We start from the raw sequence: 17135 nt of genomic DNA, 5'->3' as shown, positions 1-17135 counted from the left end.
GGGCAGGCGGGTTCCAGAGCAGAAACACCCTGCTGGGCTCAGACGCCCAGCTGGAGAGAGCTAGAGGGAGGCTGGAAGGGGAGCCCATTGCTCTGAAGATGAGAAATCAGCAGACACGCCCGCGCCCTACTGCGTGGCCAGCCTCGGCCCGCCCAAGAAGGGACGGCGGCCGTCTGAACCTGGACAGACCCACGGCGGAGGCACCAGCTCCCGAGCCTCCAGACACCGCAGTCCCTCCGTCTCCCCCACTCCAGCCCGGCGGGCACACACATGCGAGCATGGAGGCGGGCACACGCACGCCAGGGCCACCAGGCTGCTCCTCGGGAAACGTGGGGGAAACCGCTCCAGGGACTGACACGCTCCCAGCACCAGGCTGACGGCCACAGCACGGTCAGGACGGGCAGGGCTGCGGGCCACCATGCACAGCCCGCATGGCCCCGGCCTCGCTCCCCGAGAGGGAGGGGAGCCACAGCTACCCGGCCCCCCGGCCCCTCTGAGCCCCGGCCTGGTCGTAGGCCCCTCCACAGGGGGCTGTAGCCCGACACGCTGGCCCTCGGGGTGGGGGCGGGCACCGACCGAGGGAATCAAACAGGGACACACCGTTCGGAAAGAGGCTTTAGTGAGGGCGCCAAGCTGTCTCTGAGCCCTCCGGGCACTAGTGAGCAGACAGGCCGTCCTGGGGGGGCCTCGGGGGGGCCGGGGCGCCGTGCGGTCCCACGAAGAGGCAGCGCAGCTTGGGCTGCAGGTCGTTCCACACCTTGCTCATCTGCGGGAAGAGAGGGGCGGGCCAGCTGGGGGGGCGGCCAGGGGACACGCAGCACAGACACCCGCGTCCGCGGCCCCAGAGCGGCCGGAGGGCGGACAGTGGGCTTCCCAGCCCTGCCTGCAGTGCCCCACAAGGGCTACGGGGGCTGCTTCCTCCGCCCCTGCACACGAACAGACACGTACAGGACGCCCCGCAGGGACTTTTAAGAAACTTTAGCACTGGGACACTCCCTCTAACGGCTCTGCAGCGAGGCCGAAACAACGTCCACCAAAGGAACGCAGAAACAAAGCAAGAGCCGGGCGGCCGCGCAGTGGCTCCCAGGCCCTGCAGCAGCCTGAGGGATAGGGCCGTGGGCGCGGGCAGGAGGGGAGCCGTGCAGCGAGGGGGCTCTGAGATGGGCACTGGGGCAGAGCAGCTCAGGGGCTGCCGAGAGCAGGGCGAGGGGGCTCTGAGATGGGCAGTGGGGCAGAGCGGCTCAGGGGCTGCCGAGAGCAGGGCGGCCCGGGGCACATGCCATGAGTCCAGTCCCCGAGTTTGGAGACGGGGGACCGAGTCACCCCCGAAGGAGAAAGGCAGAGCCGTGTCAGGCGATGTGCCCGCCTTCTGCCTGTCACCAGGTGGTCCCCCAGCCACCCAGACCCGCCTGTGAGGTCTAACCACCGTGCAGCTCTGCCCCCGCCCAAGCGCCCTGCTGCTGCCTCAGCCGTACATGCAGTTCCCCAACTGTGCCTGAGGGTGCCCCGGGCACCCCAGCAAACTCCAGGGGCACCAGGAACTATGGCAAACGGGCAAAGGAAGCTCCGCACTGGTCACAGGACACGCGGACCACCGCTGTGAGCCTGCCTGGAGCCAAGAGCTGACAACCGGGACGGGTGGGAAGGGACTTTAGCTTCCGGCTGCTGTGAGCACCACGGTGCTGAGAAAGCCAAGAACCCGCCTCAGACAGCGCAGTCAGGCTGCCTCAGGCTGCAGGGTCCCCTCGCGGCACGGCCCCCGCCCCCACCCCCGACCCCGCAGACCCTCGGCAGGAAGCTGGCGGAGCCCCTCCCGCCCCTCAGAGCGACACCCCACCTCTGCTCTCGTCCCAGCTTCTGTGCCCTCCGCCTCTGACCTTCCCTGGAGCTCCTCCTGAGGCCAGGGACCCCTTCCTCTGCGCCCCGCGTGCCCCGCGTGCCCCGCCCTGCGCCCCGTCCCTGCAACCGCGAGGACGGCCTCACGGGTCTCCCCGGCTACCAGGAGACCGGAGAGTCCGGCAAGAGCGGTGTCAAGTCCCGGCACCCAGCCCGCCCACCCACCCAGGTCACTCATCAAGGTCAGCTGGGCTGCCGCTTCAGGAAGGAGGGCGCCCGCCGGCCCAGACGGGCAGCTGTGGGGGACCCACCTCCTTGTGCCCTTGGATCTGGGAGTTGACGAAGGCCCCGAGGATGTGGGAGGTGAGCGGCAGGTACACGTGGACCAGCTGCGTCTCCTGGTGCAGGCAGTACAGGGAGAAGTAATTGCGGAGCTCCATGGTCTGGATCACGTTCTCCTGCTGCAGAGCAAAGAGCCCCCTGGTGCCTGGCTCAGCACGCCTGGGAGCGGGCCCCCCATCCTGGGCCGGCCCGAGCCCTGCCTCCGGGTCACAGCGCCCCGTCACTGGCGCACAGGCGCCAGGGTCCCGGCAGCTCACAGAGCCCCCACAGGACGGTGGGGAGGATGGCGGGCCCGGCCGGCAGGGTGGAGCAGCCCCCGCCAGCCCGCCCCCACGCCGGCAGAGACGCACCTCCACGATGCGGGACTCCAGCTGCTCCACGGACTCGGGCTCGCGGCTCTGCACGGCGGCGCTCATCATCTGCCGCTTCATCAGGCTGTACTTGTGCAGCGCCCGCTGGTGCTTGTGCAGCACGCCCTTCTCGTGCCGCTCGCACAGGTCCTGGGGGTGGGGGGTGGGCAGGGCTCCAGCTGGGGCCTCTCCTCTCGGACAGCCAACCCGCACCCCGCTCTGCACGTTCGGTGGTCGCGGGAGGGACGGCCCGAGCAGCGAGGGGCTCACGGTGCATATCAGCACCACCAGGGCCCCGCGGGGACACGTGAGTGCCGGGCCGGCTCCGGACCGCACACCGTGAACTGACCTTCCCCAGAGAGCCGGCGTGCCTCAAGCAGCAAGACCGGACAGGCTCCCGAAGGAAGACGCCCCGGCATCTCCCCGGGGCCCCAGGATAACCTAGTCAGAGGCCTTGTGGGAACAGGAGCCGCAGAATCACAGGCTGCAGCTGCAGAGGCCACCCAGCGGCCACCCCAGGATTCCCTTCTAGAACCTTCCCACCAGGGCTGGGGCAGCTCCCTGAGCTCAGCACCAAGGCTTCACAGGGAGCCACCCCGCCACCGAAGGTCAGCAAGCCGCCCTGGCCCTGAGCTGAGATCTGACTTCCGGCAACCTCCACCAGCTAAAAGAGCCGGTGTCCCTCTGCGCTGCGGCAGACCCCCGCGTGTTTACGGAGACGACAGTCACACTCACACACACACACACATCGGGGAAGCCTGCCGGGGCCACACCCCCTGGGGGAGCCTGCAGGAGGCCCGTCCACCCTCCACAGCCCTGGCCTCAGGCTCTTGTCCCACCCCCCCAGCCACGCCCCTGAAAGGTCACAGCATGTTTTCAAGGCTCTGTGCCCGAGCAAGCAGCCGCGAGACTCACTTTGTAGGACTGCAACAAGTCCAGGAAGAGGTTCAGCTTCTCCACCACGTCGTTCTCCTCCTGTTTACCCTGGAAAACACGGGTCAGGTGGGCCAACACCGCTCGAGCACACAGCTTGGCCACACGGGTACCCCGCACTCCTGACTGGCAGGGGACACGGGAGAAGGGAGGCTCCTCCCCGGGGTGGCGGGGGTGGCTCCCACACACGGCGTTCACTGCCAAGTCCCGGCTCTGGTCCCGACGCTTTACAAGACCCTAAACCACGAGCACGTGTGCCTCTAAAAAAGCTGTCACTGCGGAAAAAATCCCACCTTGAGTCTCACCTGTCTGGCTGGGACACAGTTATCAGGTCTCCCAGCTGGTCTGGGAAGAATAAAACCGCGACATGTGAAAACGGAATTGAGAACGAGCCCTCCAAGGTCTCCACTCGCACAGCAAGCGGGAAATGGAACCCTGGCCCAGACGGTGGCAGTCCTGACGGGCCACCTGTCCACTTTGGTACAGTTAAAGCTACGTTAATTTTACTCCAACACAGAAACCACCGAAGGCACTGAGGAGCGTTCGGGACGCTGCGCCTGTGCAGACATGATGGCACGTGTGAGGGATCCGAGAACCTCAGAGGCAAACTACAAGCCGCACCCCACCAGAGGCCACACGCCCCGCTCCTCAGGGCAGAAGCTGCATCCATTTCTGGACCAGAGGAGACCCCGGCAACGTTGGAGTCAGAGCTCCCACCTGCTCCGTGTGCCCCCCCCCAGGTAACCTGTCCGAGAGGGGCCGTGGGCCGGGGCCTGGGCCCCAGCTTTGTTCATACTGACTGAGCTCTCAGACTGAGCTCTCAGTAGAGGGTCGAAGCTGGTCCAGCCCTCTCATTTCTAATTGTGGAGAGAAAGACCTGGGGACCAGTGCTGGGTGAGGTCCCTGCTGAGACTCGGGCCGGCGCACAGCAGGCTGCAGGAGCGTGCCCCGTCTACACCCAGCCAGCCCTCTGACGCCACGTTCTCGGTTCCCCCTCACACCCAGAGATGGGCCAGCCCAGCGCCAACTCCAGGAGACGCGGACATCGCCCAGCACTCAGCTTCTGAAGGGAACCCACGGGCAGGGCGACCACGGAGAAAGAAAACCCAGGACTTTCCACACCAGGAACGCAGTTAGATTCTGGCTCCAACACTCAGAGCCGTGCAGGCCGCTGAGTGCCCACCTGGAGCCGGAAAACCCCCGGATCTGCCCGTTGCTGACTCACTACTAAGGAGCTTCAGGCTGCTGCCGGGCAGCAAGGCCTCCACACGGACAGCGTTTCAGTGCATTTAAAACCACCCACCAGCGGCCTAAAGCCCATTTTCCCAAGAGCCAGGAAGCACACTCTCACCCCGAAACTCATGTAACAGTTTTATAGACTAAGAGCACCCAGATGCACCTCTCTTTTCCCTCTGACTGCAAATTAATCCCCGGCGACATGATTCTCTGCAGAGTTCTGTTATGCAAGTAACACTGCCTGCAGAGCAGAAGCGTGTCCTGAAGTTAACTGGGCGTCCAGGGCGAGACCCGGGCGGGGCCTCTGGGGTGCCGGGAGCCCGGTTGCGTGTCCTGAAGTTAACCGGGCGTCCAGGGTGAGACCCGGGCGGGGCCTCTGGGGTGCTGGGAGCCCGGTTGCTCTGATGAGTTACCAAGTGGCCGAATGCCGCCTGCCAGGACAGCAACACAGGAGCTGCCTGTGCACTCTGGGCGCCCTGGCAAGTGCAAGGTTAGGGCTTGAAGGTTACAGCTTCAAGGTCAGGGCAGACCTCACAGTCTCGGCAAAGCCGGCTCTCCAGGGCCAGGACCCACTGTGTCCCCAGAACAGCAGCCCTCAAGGGCGTGAACCTCTCTCGGGACCACCCGGAACAGATGGGGACGTGCAGCTACCCGGACAGCCGCGGTGCCCTCACGTGGGACTCAGAGCCCTGATGTCCCCCTCAGGAGGAGACGCCCCGTGCACCACGGCACAGGATGTCCCTGGGGACAGCCGCCTCGGGGGGCATATCCACTCACCTGCTGTGCGGCCTTGTCAGCCAGCAGCGCGAACTCCACGGACAGGCCTTTCAGTGCCTGTTTGAGGGACCCCCATGTGCTACTGTTCAGCGAGGCCCAGGAGGGGAGCGGGGTTGTGTCAGACCCTAGAGCACTGAGGGAAGAGGAGACACTCAGGGAAAGAGACACACAGGCCCGAAGCCGGGCGGGCAGCCAACCCAACACCCCACTTCCCGACACCCCACTTCCCGACACCATGCCTCCACCGGGGCGCCCTGCGCATCTCCTAACCAAGACCCCCACCGCTCAAAGAGCAGGCGCCCAGGGCGTCTGTGAAAAAGGTGGGACCTCTGCCCAGCGGGATCTGAACCACATCGGTGAGACCCAGGCTGGAGGTTCGCGGGTTCCGGGGAGAGGCGCGGGGGCGGCACTGGCTGGAGGCCAGGCCCCTCCTCCAGGGCAGTAGGAGCATGACCAGCCCCCGGCGGCCTCTCCCAGATCAGATGGACCTGTTCTCAGGTCTGATCCGGACAACGGAGTGGGGCAGAGGAGAGGGAGCCTACGCTCAGGACCCGACGCTCTGCCCACACACTCTCCAGCCTTTTCCTTTCTTCTGAGTATGATGCCCCATCTCCGCAGCCCTTTCCTTCCTTCTTTGGGGTGCACGGGTCGGAATGAGGGTCATCACAGTAAACGGGCTTGCTCCTCCAAGCCTGCCACCCAAGTCTAAGGCCCCTCCCCACAAAAGCAACCCCACGGAGCCGACCAGGGTCACCTGCCTCAGCTCCTTCCCAAATATGAGAAGGTCGGCGGCGTTGTCGATGGCCCGTGACACCATCCGCTCGGCCCGATCGCGGAGCTTGTGAAAGCTGTTGTAGATGTTTCGAATGAGCTCGCGGCTCATGGCGAACTGCGTCTGGATGTCGGCCGGGAGGAAGTCCTGACGGGGCGGGAGGCGGGGACGGTCGTCACCAGACAGGACAGCCATCCAGGAGATGACCGACGGGAGAAGCAGCAGCTCCGTCCACCGAGCAGGTGACCAAGCCCAGACCCCAGACCCAGGTGACCTAGCAAGCCAGCCCAGGAACCCACCTGGACCTCCCCTCCTGTCCATACAACAGTCCTCAAGCCCGACATGATGAGCGCGCTTCCTGACTACGCACCAGGCAGGCCTCTGGGTTTCCTCATTTATTCCCGAAGACTAATTTCTCACCCACTTTAATATTAACTACCCATTAACACTAATATTAACTACACAGCACTTGGAAAACAAAAAGTTTAGGGAATAATGTCTGGAGAAGTAGCTTAAGAAACAATCACCATAAAAGCTACCAAATAGCTACTTTCATCCTTTTGAGAAAAGGATCAGATGAACTAAACTTAAAAATAAACCAGTGCAACCATCAATTCCCTTATTTCCAAAGAGCAGACGACCAAGTGCACGTCCATCTGAGTCACGGAATGCCTGGGGACATGCTGTGACTGCCTGCGGCCGGGCGCTGTGGTCAGAGAGGGCTGACTCACACACAGGCTCAGCTGCCAAGACACCAGGACCTTGGCCAACAGCAGCCTCCATTTCCTTGTCTGTAAAATGGGCCTGGCACAAGCGTTCCTGCTGCTGTGCTGGGGGAAGAGTGAGCATCAGAATCAGGTGAGTACCTTGGCCCGAGCCGCCAGCCTGCAGTTCATGAACTCGTCTCCCACGCACTGAGCAGATTCCTTCAACTTGTTCTGCACGTCCTGCAAGGGGGGGGAGAGAGAAACCCTTGACCCTCAGCCGGCCGCAGAGAGGTGGGCAGGAGACCATCCGAGTCACTGGAAGGCAGGACCCAGTCCCTCTGAGACAGCAGCGTCTCCGTGTGTCTAACGCAAACCCCCATGACCTCTTCCTGTCCCCGGCTCCATGCTTTCCCCCACCGGCCTTGACATTTGGGGTGGTTGTCGTGAGGCCCAACTTCACGACAGCACTGCAAACGGCGGCTCTGGAGAGGAGCCCTCCCTCCAGAAAACCAGAGTGCGCCCACGGACCAGCAGCAGGAGCATGGAGACAGACGCGGGGCCACCCGGCCCCGGAAGGTCCCGCATGCGGCCCGAAGCCCGAGCAGAGCTGACGGGCAGAGAAAGGATGGCGCTGGCAGTCCCGCGCCCTGGCTCCCAGCTATGCCCGCGGAAGGGGGGCTCCCTGGTGAAGCCCAGCCTCCAGGTGAGCCCCCATGAAGAGCCACGGAACAGACAGAGAGAGGGACTGTGGCACAGGGCGGTGCGGGGGCAGGGAGCGCAGCCTTGCAGAGCAGGGCGTCTGCCCCAGCGCTCTCCTGCAGCGAAGCACCACACGGTGCCAGGGAGGTCCAGGGGACACCCCATCTGTGGAGGGGCGAGGGGTCACCTGACCTCCCTGGCTCCCCTGAGCCACGTGACTCCCACCTCCCAGCACTTTCCTCGTCTGCAATCAAGATCCCTGTTCCACAGAAGCCGGTCCAGCCCCAGGGTTCAAAAGACCCACCCTCCCCGCTCAGGGGCAAGAGATCACAGCAAGCATGCCCTGAACGTCTGGAATGGGTCCCACAAAAGGGGCTGACGGACAAGCACCCCAGAGGGGAGGCCGCAGGATCTCTAGGGTCAATGGCCCCTGTGGCCTCCGGGGAGTGTGTGCTAAGACGGGAGGTCAGGCGCGTGTGGAATCTGCCTCCATGGCTCTGGGCCCGCGGCCGTGCCATCCACTCCAGCACAGGAAGTCCCCCCGGGGCCCCCTCCACCCATGCCCATGAGGAGAGGTCCACAGGGAACCCCTGGTGCTAGAGAAGGACTCAGGCCTGGCACGCGGGGCCGCCACGGCAGCGCCTCCTCCACTGGGAGCAGGGTTGTGGCCCAGCTTCCTGCTGGACCGGATTGGCCAACGGCAGCTTGAGGGGGACGCGGCCGCCCCGACACCTCCCCAGAGTCATGGGCATGCAGAGCCCACGCCGCCCAGGACACATGTCCAGCCGCAGCTCTGCGGACAGCACGGAGTCCACCCTGGCCTTTCCTAAGTAAGCACACATCCACGTTGGGGGCCGCTGGCCCGTCAGCCAACCCCCAGCCGCGGAGCCCCCTCCCACGGAGCAGCTTCAAACCTCCGGGGCCTGCCGAGAAGCCACGGCTGCACCCCGGCCCGCCCACAGGCACGACCCAACACCTCCCACGGGACCCGGGGAGACAGCCCTGCTCATGGCTGTCCCGTGGAAACAGAACGCGTTGGGGCCAAACCAGGGGAGTAAGCAGAGAGAACGAAACGAAACCACATAACAACGAGAGCCAGGGCACCCCAGGTCCCCCCCAGGTCCCCCGGGGTACTCACGGGGCCGCTGAAGGACAGGAACAGCCTGAGGATCGTGTCCTCAGAGAAGGGCGGGTGCCGGGCCACCAGGTTGATGAAGCGCTTCAGCGCCCGCCTCCGGGCCTCGATGAACTCCCTGTCGGCTGGCGGCAGGACGCTGGTGACCGTGGGCCCGGGCATGGCCCCCGAGGCTGGCGCTCAGGGCCCAGCGCCTCCCACACAGACGGCCCCCCAGCCTCACTTCCAGCCGGGGGCACTGGCCACAGACCACGGGCTGCGGGAGAAGGCGGGCACCCCCGACCCTACACCCTGCCCCCAGGGACACACCTGGGCCAGGTTAGCTGCGAGGAAAACCAGAGCCCAGCGGCTTCAGCCAGCAGCTTCAGCCAGCAGCGTCTGAGCCCTCACCTCAGGACCTGCAAACACCGCTACGACCCCTTCCCGCTGTTTCTATGAGAGAGCGGCTTCTGCTAAACTCACGCTCATTCAACTAGGTTCTCCCGTCCACGTCACTTCCTGCTCTCTCACAAGCACAAACTCCCCCACTAGCGTTAAGTGTTTTCACTCTGAGGGAGAGAAAAAACTGAAAGCGTGCAACAACGCACTGAGGGTGTTTCAATCTGACCACAGATGAAAACGATGTCTTTTTAAGTTACGATATTTGAGAAAGATCTTTGCTTTACACAGCAGTATAAATTATATATTACATATTGTGTGCACGCGTGCTCAGTCATGTCGGACTCTCTGTGACCCCATGAACTGTAACCCGCCAGGCTCCTCTGTCCATGCAACTTTCCAGGCAAGAATACTGGAGTGGGTTGCCATTTCCTCCTCCATGAAAACAGTATTTAAAGTATCACTTGGGGGAACTTGCTGGCGATCCAGTGGTTAAGACCCCGAGTTTCCACTTCAGGGGCACGGGTTCGATCCCTGGTCAGAGAGCTAAGATCCCACATGCCACGCAGCATGGCCGAACAAAGGATTCAAATTCTAAATCACTGGAGGAAACCTGGGTCAGGATGGCCCCACAAAGGCCACACATTCACAAAGGCTCGGCACAGGGCCCAGCCTTCGAGGTCCCCGCACGCCCCGCGACCCCTGGGCCCCCGCACACCCAGCGGTTACCTCCCAGCATCCTCTTGGGCGGCAGGGCAGGCACCATGCGGTACGGGAACTTGTGCAGCAGCGTCTCGTGGAAGACCACGAAGTCGTTGTAGCGGCGGTACACACAGGACTTGAAGCGCTGCGGGAAGAAGGGCGCAGAGCTCAGGGTTCTCGCCAGACACCCCCACCTTCACCACTTCCCCTGACCTGCTCTTCCCGCCACTAAACAGGACCCAGGGAAAGAGCATGATAAAATTCCCTACGTTCTCTCACCAGGCCTTTTCCTAAGGGGGGATCCCACACGTCCTCGATGGACGGAGATAGAACCTTTAAATGCTGCACAGCTCTAACTGCGCCTTAATTAACCTATTGCTCTGGATCTTCTGTCAGATGCAAGCCTCTTTACAGGAGTTTTCAGCCACACGGCAGCTTCTCCCATGCGTGGGTGTATCGTGAGAACAGCGTTTAAGGTCTGGCTTCAACACGCGCTCTCCAGCAGCACTAACACAAGCAGCCTCCTGAAAGAGACCCGACTGCCTGAAAGCAGCTCAAACACTGAGTACCAAGACCGAGACACGGGAGACTCGCAACTCAGACGAAATCGCCAGCAGATTCCACCAGGAGCCCGCCCATGAAAATCCTGCAGGCCGCACAGGACAAGCACCCCGACCAGAGTAACCCTGTGGGGCCGAACAGAAGCGCTCACACGAGACCCAGGCACTCAACACGTCCCTGTAATTACTGATTACCATCACCGAGAGTGGAGGAAGTCGGAGACGGTGACAGGCCGTGTGAGGCCAACAAGAGGACGCTCGGGAGAAGACAAAGCTGTGGAGCCAGAGAGAGACCAGTGGTGCCCGGGGTCGGGGGCGGGGGGGGGGGGGCGGGTGGAGCACGGAGGGACGACACAGGGGGCTTTCAGGGCAGAGAAGCGACAGCAGCAGGCCACACCCTGAGGACACACGTCGGCGAGAGTGGCTCTCGGGGGAGCTGGGGACTCGGTGGCAAGGACGCATCCACGCAGGCTCACCAGCTGTAACAACGCTCCATCTGCTGGGGGTGCTGACTGGGGGTGGGGAACACGGGAAATCTGTTCCCTCCGCCCTCAATCCTGCTGTGAACCTAAAAACACATTTAACTTTTGGAACCCTTAACAGAAGGGGAAAAGTGAAGCGGTGATGGATTTTATTTTCTTGGGCTCCAAAATCACTGCAGATGGTGACTGCAGCCATGAAATTAAAAGACACTTGCTCCTTGGAAAACTATGACCAACCTAGACAGCATATTAAAAAGCAGAGACATCACTTAACCAACAAAAGTCAGTATAGTCAAAGCTAGGGTTTTTCCAGTGGTCATGTATGGATGTGAGAGTTGGACCATAATGAAGGCTGAATGCTGAAGAACTGATGTTTTTTAACTGTGTTGCTGGAGAAGACTTTGAGAGTCCCCTTCAACTGCAAGGAGATCAAATCCATCAATCCTAAAAGAAATCAACCCTGAATATTCGTCGGAAGAACTGATGCTGAAGATGAAGCTCCAATACTTGGCTCACCTGATGAGAAGAGCCGACTGACTGGGAAAGACCCTGATGCTGGGAAAGACTGAAGGTGGGAGGAGAAGCGGGCGACAAAGGATGAGATGGCTGGATGGCATCACCGACTCAATGGACGTGAGTTTGAGTGACCTCCAGGAGGCAGTGAAGGGCAAGGAAGCCTGGCATGCCGTAGTCCATGGGGTCACGAAGAGCTGGACACGACTTACTGACCAAGCAATGACAACCCATAGGCTGTAAGCTACACAGTACAGCCCACACACCTGCGTGCCCGCCTCTGCTGGGCCTCATCCCACCTCTGCTGGGCCCCATGCCACGTCTGCACTGACTCCAACTCCAGCAAGTGTGCAAGTAGCGGGCACAGCCTGTTGAGTCCCCCCACCTCCTGCCCCGAGGTCCCAACCTGAGTAGGCTCACCCCTTCACCCACATTTCAGGAGGTAACCGGGACAGATCGGCCTCCTGCTAAAGACGCTCACTACGAGGTCACCGACTGACTTAGATAACGGGTCGTTTAACAAGACCGCAGACAAGGCCGCTGTCCTAGTAGGGCGGCGTGTCCCACACGCGGGAGCCCGGCCCACAGGTGACGCGGCCCCAGGGGAGGCACCGAGGCCCCCACCCCCACTGTGGCCGCAGATGCCAGGGGGCGGTGGTGCCCGCCAGCAACGCTGCCCTCTAAACAAGGGAGGGCCTCCTTCCCTCACTGACCTCAGCCACCTCCCTCAGCAGCGAGCGGCGCTGACCAGTGTCAGAGCAAAGTATAGTTCCAGGCTCCCCTCATCGTGGCTTCAAAACACAGTGAGGCAAAAATGCTGCGATCCTTAACTTCCACGGAACAGCCGTCCGCCATGGGGAACTTGCTCCCACACGCACACGTGCCTTTCTGCCTGGGCGACGATCGTGACGCTCCCCCGGCCTGAGCCCTCCAGGGCTGCGACCCGAGTCTGTAACCCGGCTGGCTCTCAGTGCTGGGGGGGCTACTCTGACCCTACGAGATTCCCCCTGCTGCCCCCACCACACACACACACACACACACACACACACACATGCTCTTAGTTCACCAATGACTTAATCCCCAGGATAAAGAATAAAAGCTCCTATCAAAACACGTCTAACTGAACTGAGGACAGGCAAAAGACGAAAGACCAACGCTGCTTGCGCCAGCGGGCAGCCCGCGCATGGCCACGGGGCCAGGTGCCCGGCATCCGACTCGCTCTGACCTTGGGGCGCCCCTGACGGGGACGCAGCACCCTCTGGGGATGAGCCCCCCACCCCAGTCCCGCCCGCGCACTTGATCTGCGGCGCGGGATCCACACTCTTCTCCCCAGGGACTGCCCGGCACCGCAGGACTGCCCGGGGCCAGCTCGTCTGGGCTCCAGAGACAGCCAAGCGTCCTGAGAGGCAGGATCCCAGGGCCCGGGGATGGTGAGGGCGGGTGGGCGCCTGGGGCGGGGGAGCAGCGAGCCAGAGCAGGACGCAGGGGCACGCGCTGGGGGTCCTCCCTGCACCTCCCCCCAACCCCCGCCCCCAGGCCCGCAGGTACCTGGCTAGACACCTCATACTCCACGTGCTTCAGGAACAGGCCCTTCTTCTCGGGGACGAGCTCCACCTGCACGGCATCCCTGGCCAGCAGCTCCTGCAGCGTCAGCGACAGCAGCAACGGGTTCCCCGGCGGCACCTGCATCTGACCGGCGTCCGGGGCCCCGGGCTCGCTGACCGGGGGCACTGGCGAGTCTGCGGAGAGAAGGTGAGCACCTCGGCTCAGCCCGGAGGCCACCCGCCGCCCCCACCTGCTGGCTCAGCACGTGGACTCCAGCCAGGTCACCCGGCCAAGCCCGGTCCTGGCCCAGGTCAGGCTCATTCATTTGGGCCGGACGTCTACTCAGGGCCACGTCCTCCCCTCATAAAGCTGCAGGCCGTGAATCAGCATGTACACCCCCACATCCAGGACACGGCAGGTCTGGTTTTCTCCTGGGCAGAGGAAAAGGCATGCTTCCAAGTTACATGCAAAAAACAAGATTTTTCCTTTTCTCCAGGGTCAAGTAAAGGGTTAAAAGAAAAGAAACAGGCCTACTTCTCCATGAGCGGGCACGTCCACAATCAGTGCACGCTGCCTTCTTGCCAACCCAGTCACTCTGATGTGTAAAAACCGGCATGGCTGCTTGAGCCGGGTGCCTGCTGAGTTGGGCTCCCGCTCATACAAACCGAAGCGCTGAGCCCTAACACTCCGCCTTCGTTAGACACGAGGAGTCGCCCACGTGTCATTCACAGGACATGCAAAGACAAATCAGAGGTCTTATGTCTAACAAGCTGCCAACAAACAAACAAGGAAACCCTGTTAAAAGGTCAGTCTGGTTTTTAGTACAAAGAGTTTAGAACTTTAGAGAAAAACATTCTTTTCAGTTAAAAAAGAATAAAGGTTAAGGTGTCCCTCGGGGGGAAAGGTTTTTTCCCAAGAAACACTGCTGTAAATAAACAGAACAGACTGTACTGCTCCATCTTCTCAATCTTCTGCGGTGTGGCTGTATTACTTCATAGGACTGACCTGTTCAATGCAAAATTCTGGTTTACATTCTCATACAGAATTAATGAATAGCTTATTTCCATCTGTGAAATCATTCAGCATTTTATGATTCAAAATATAGTGGCCTTGAATTGAGCTTGAACATTAAGAAAGAGAACAAGGGCTTAATGTGTACGCAGGAACCCCACGGGCCTCAGAACTCCACGCCAAGGCTCAAGACCGTGTGCTCTAAGGCAGGGGGCTCCACGAAGGGCCGATTCCAGGGCCGCAGTAATCCACTGGGAACAGGAAGGCAGCGTTGGCAACTCACTCGTGTTTTCTCTTGTCCTCTTTATATTACACTATAACGCACATGGGGGCTTCCCCGGCGGCTCAGGAGTAAAGAGTCTGCCTGCAATGCAGGGGACGCAGGTTCGATCCCTGGATCAGGAAGATCTCCTAGAGGAGGAATACCCAGCCCAGTATGCTTGCCTGGAGAATCCCGTGGACAGAGCCTGGTGGGCTACAGACCATGGGATTGCAGAGCCAGACACGACTGAGACTAAACAGCAGCGGCAGCATAACGCGTGTAACAGAACAGCACACACACACGACTTAGCAAAACACTCGTGTACAGATGTGTGTGTGAGGGTGCACACATACATGCACTGCATGTGGGTGTCTGAGTGTGTATATGTACACGAGTGGGTATATGTGCATGAGTGGTGTACATGAGTGCATGTGGTGTACATACGCATACGAGGAGTGTGTGCATACGCAGGTGTGTATGTGTGTATACAGGTGTTTGAATACACATGAACACGTGCACATACGTGTATGGCTGTGTGCAAGAGTGCATGTGTGTATACATGTGAATATGAGGGGTGTGCGTTTATAAGTATACACGTACATGTGTGCACGTGCGTGTATGACTGTGTGCATGAGTGCATGGATGCGCACATGTGAATACAGGAGTGTGTACACTTGTGTGTAAAGTGTGTGTGTGAGTAAAAGTGCACGTGCATGTGTGGCTATGTGTGCGTCCCTGCATGTACATGCACGTATGAATACAGGAGTGTGTGTATGTATATGCTTGTGTGTATACGTGTATGTATGAGTAAATATGTGCACATGCATATATGACTGTGTATACGTGAGTGCGTGTACATGTAGTGTGTATACGGGGGGCTGTCCCCAACAATGAATCCCCAGCGCCGGAATGGTTAAAAGCACGCGTAGACCACAGCTGTAGAAGGCACCCGTTCTCCCAAGTCATCTCAGGAGCCCAGCCCCTTTCCAAGGAAAAGCACTCTGACGGCCTTAAAACTGTGTTTACAGGTCTCCTTGGGGACCACAAGAATCCCCAAGGAGCCGACAAGCATTTCTTAAGTACCAGCTCGAGGGAACACAGTGATGAATAAGGCAGGGTCCCTGAGCTCATTAATTCGTCCACACAGCAGACAGCTATGAGTGTCCACCACTGCCAGGCACAACCTATAAATATCCAAACTCCAGGGGGAATGGAAATCAGGCCATGATTACCCTAAAAGTGTCCTGGGAATCAAGACACAGCCAGGACGCAGACCCAGGAGACCGGGGATTCTCTCGGTCTGTCCTCAGGGGCATGTGGGCATAAGGGGGTCGGGGGGTCTGGAACACAACAAGGGCTCAAGGAACATGTGCTGAGTGACTCTACTGGTAGGACTGTGTTTCCAGGAGGGAAAACCAGTGCCTGAAACAAAGCCAACTCTTCAACTAGAGCACAGAATGTGCGGGAAGACAAGAAAATATAAAGCTAAGAAGGTGATGGGAAGAATCTTTTTATCAGAGAAAATAGCTGCAAATAATACATCTGATAAAGGGCTTGGATCTGGAATATACAAAACAACAATTCTCACACCTTAGTTAAAGCACAAATAACCCAATTTAAAAACTGGCAAAGGGTCTGCATAGACATTTCTCCAAAGATGTACAAATGGCCAGGAAGTGCATGAAAAGAGGCTCAGCATCACGAAGCATTACAGTACGATGATGCCCGATGTCACCTCCAATTTAAAAGATTACACTGGCTGTTGGTGAGCATGTGGAAACCCCTCACGCATGCTGCTGCTGCTGCCGCCAAGTCGCCTCAGTCGTACCTGACTCTGACATGCTTTAGGTCTGTAAATGGTGCAGCTGCCTTCAAAAGCGGCTGGCAGTTCCTCAGAATGTTAGAAACAGAGTTACTACGTGACCCTGCAATCCCACCCCTAGGTACACACTCAGGGTAAACAAAAATGTGTGTCCACCCGAAGACCTGTAGACAAATGTCCACAGCGGCACTGTTCATAAGAGCCAAAGAGGAAGAATCCAAATGTCTATCAACTGAATGGGAAAATCAAAGTGGCGTATGCACTCAACGGAGGAGGAGGAAGTAACAGCCCACCCTGGTACTCTTGCCTGGAGAATCCCATGCACAGAGGAGCCTGGCGGGCTACAGTGCATAACAGGGTCACAAAGAGTGGGACACGCCTAGGCGGCTGAGCGCACCGCACGCACACAAGAGTGCTATCCTGCCATTAAAGGACTCACGCTACATCACGGATGAGACTTGAACACAGGACAGATAGCGAGTGAAAGGAAGCCAGTCATGAAAGACCACGCGTGAGATGACGCCATCTACATGAAACACCCAAAAGAGGCAGACTCGCAGACACAGCAGCCGCGTGCTGCTCTTGTAGGGCTGGGCTGATGAAATGCCCTGAAACCCACCGTGGTGACGGCTGCACGGTGGGAAGCACACTAAGGACCCCTGTGTTGCTTTAGGGGCAAACTGCTGGGCTGTAAGCAGTAACCCTACAAACTCTTTACGTATAGGAGGCAGGTGACGTCAGCAAGAAAGGCAGAGTGTGTGCGCGCCTCTCAGTTGTGTCCGACTCCTCTGTGACCCCATAGACTGTGACCCACCAGGCTCCTCTGCCCGTGGGATTCTCCAGGCAAGAATACGGGAGTGGGAAGCCCTTCCCTCCTCCAGGGGATCTTCCCGACCCAGCAACGCACCCAGGTCTCCTGCACTGCAGGCAGATTCTTTACCATCTGAGCCACCAGGGGAGCCCATAAAATGTAGGTGACATCGGCAAGAAAGGCAGAGTCAGGCTCTCCAAAAACCCTCTCCTCCACAAAAGCAATGAGGACGAAGGCAAAAGTCGCCAGAATCTGCTTCCTT

The 17135-nt window shown here is 59.9% G+C and overlaps 1 protein-coding gene across 1 annotated transcript in view; it reads right to left on the bottom strand.

Annotated features, from left to right (window-relative positions):
• Positions 1-598: 598 nt before the first annotated feature.
• The window catches only part of SNX8 (sorting nexin 8), a 39544-nt gene continuing 23007 nt past the window's right edge, over positions 599-17135 (bottom strand). The window contains exons 2-11 of the mRNA XM_055562251.1: positions 12971-13161; positions 9895-10012; positions 8791-8912; positions 7113-7193; positions 6233-6393; positions 5475-5607; positions 3444-3512; positions 2529-2678; positions 2148-2297; positions 599-766 (exon numbers count right to left, since the gene is read on the bottom strand). Coding sequence (XP_055418226.1) covers positions 656-766; positions 2148-2297; positions 2529-2678; positions 3444-3512; positions 5475-5607; positions 6233-6393; positions 7113-7193; positions 8791-8912; positions 9895-10012; positions 12971-13161 — 1286 coding nt within the window. The 3' untranslated portion in view covers positions 599-655. The remainder of the gene's footprint in view (positions 767-2147; positions 2298-2528; positions 2679-3443; positions 3513-5474; positions 5608-6232; positions 6394-7112; positions 7194-8790; positions 8913-9894; positions 10013-12970; positions 13162-17135) is intronic.

The sequence above is a fragment of the Bubalus kerabau genome, chromosome 23 (genome assembly GCF_029407905.1).
Source record: "Bubalus kerabau isolate K-KA32 ecotype Philippines breed swamp buffalo chromosome 23, PCC_UOA_SB_1v2, whole genome shotgun sequence".
NCBI lineage: Eukaryota > Metazoa > Chordata > Mammalia > Artiodactyla > Bovidae > Bubalus > Bubalus kerabau.
Note: the sequence above shows the minus strand (reverse complement) of the source record. Positions and strands in the feature narration are given on the sequence as shown.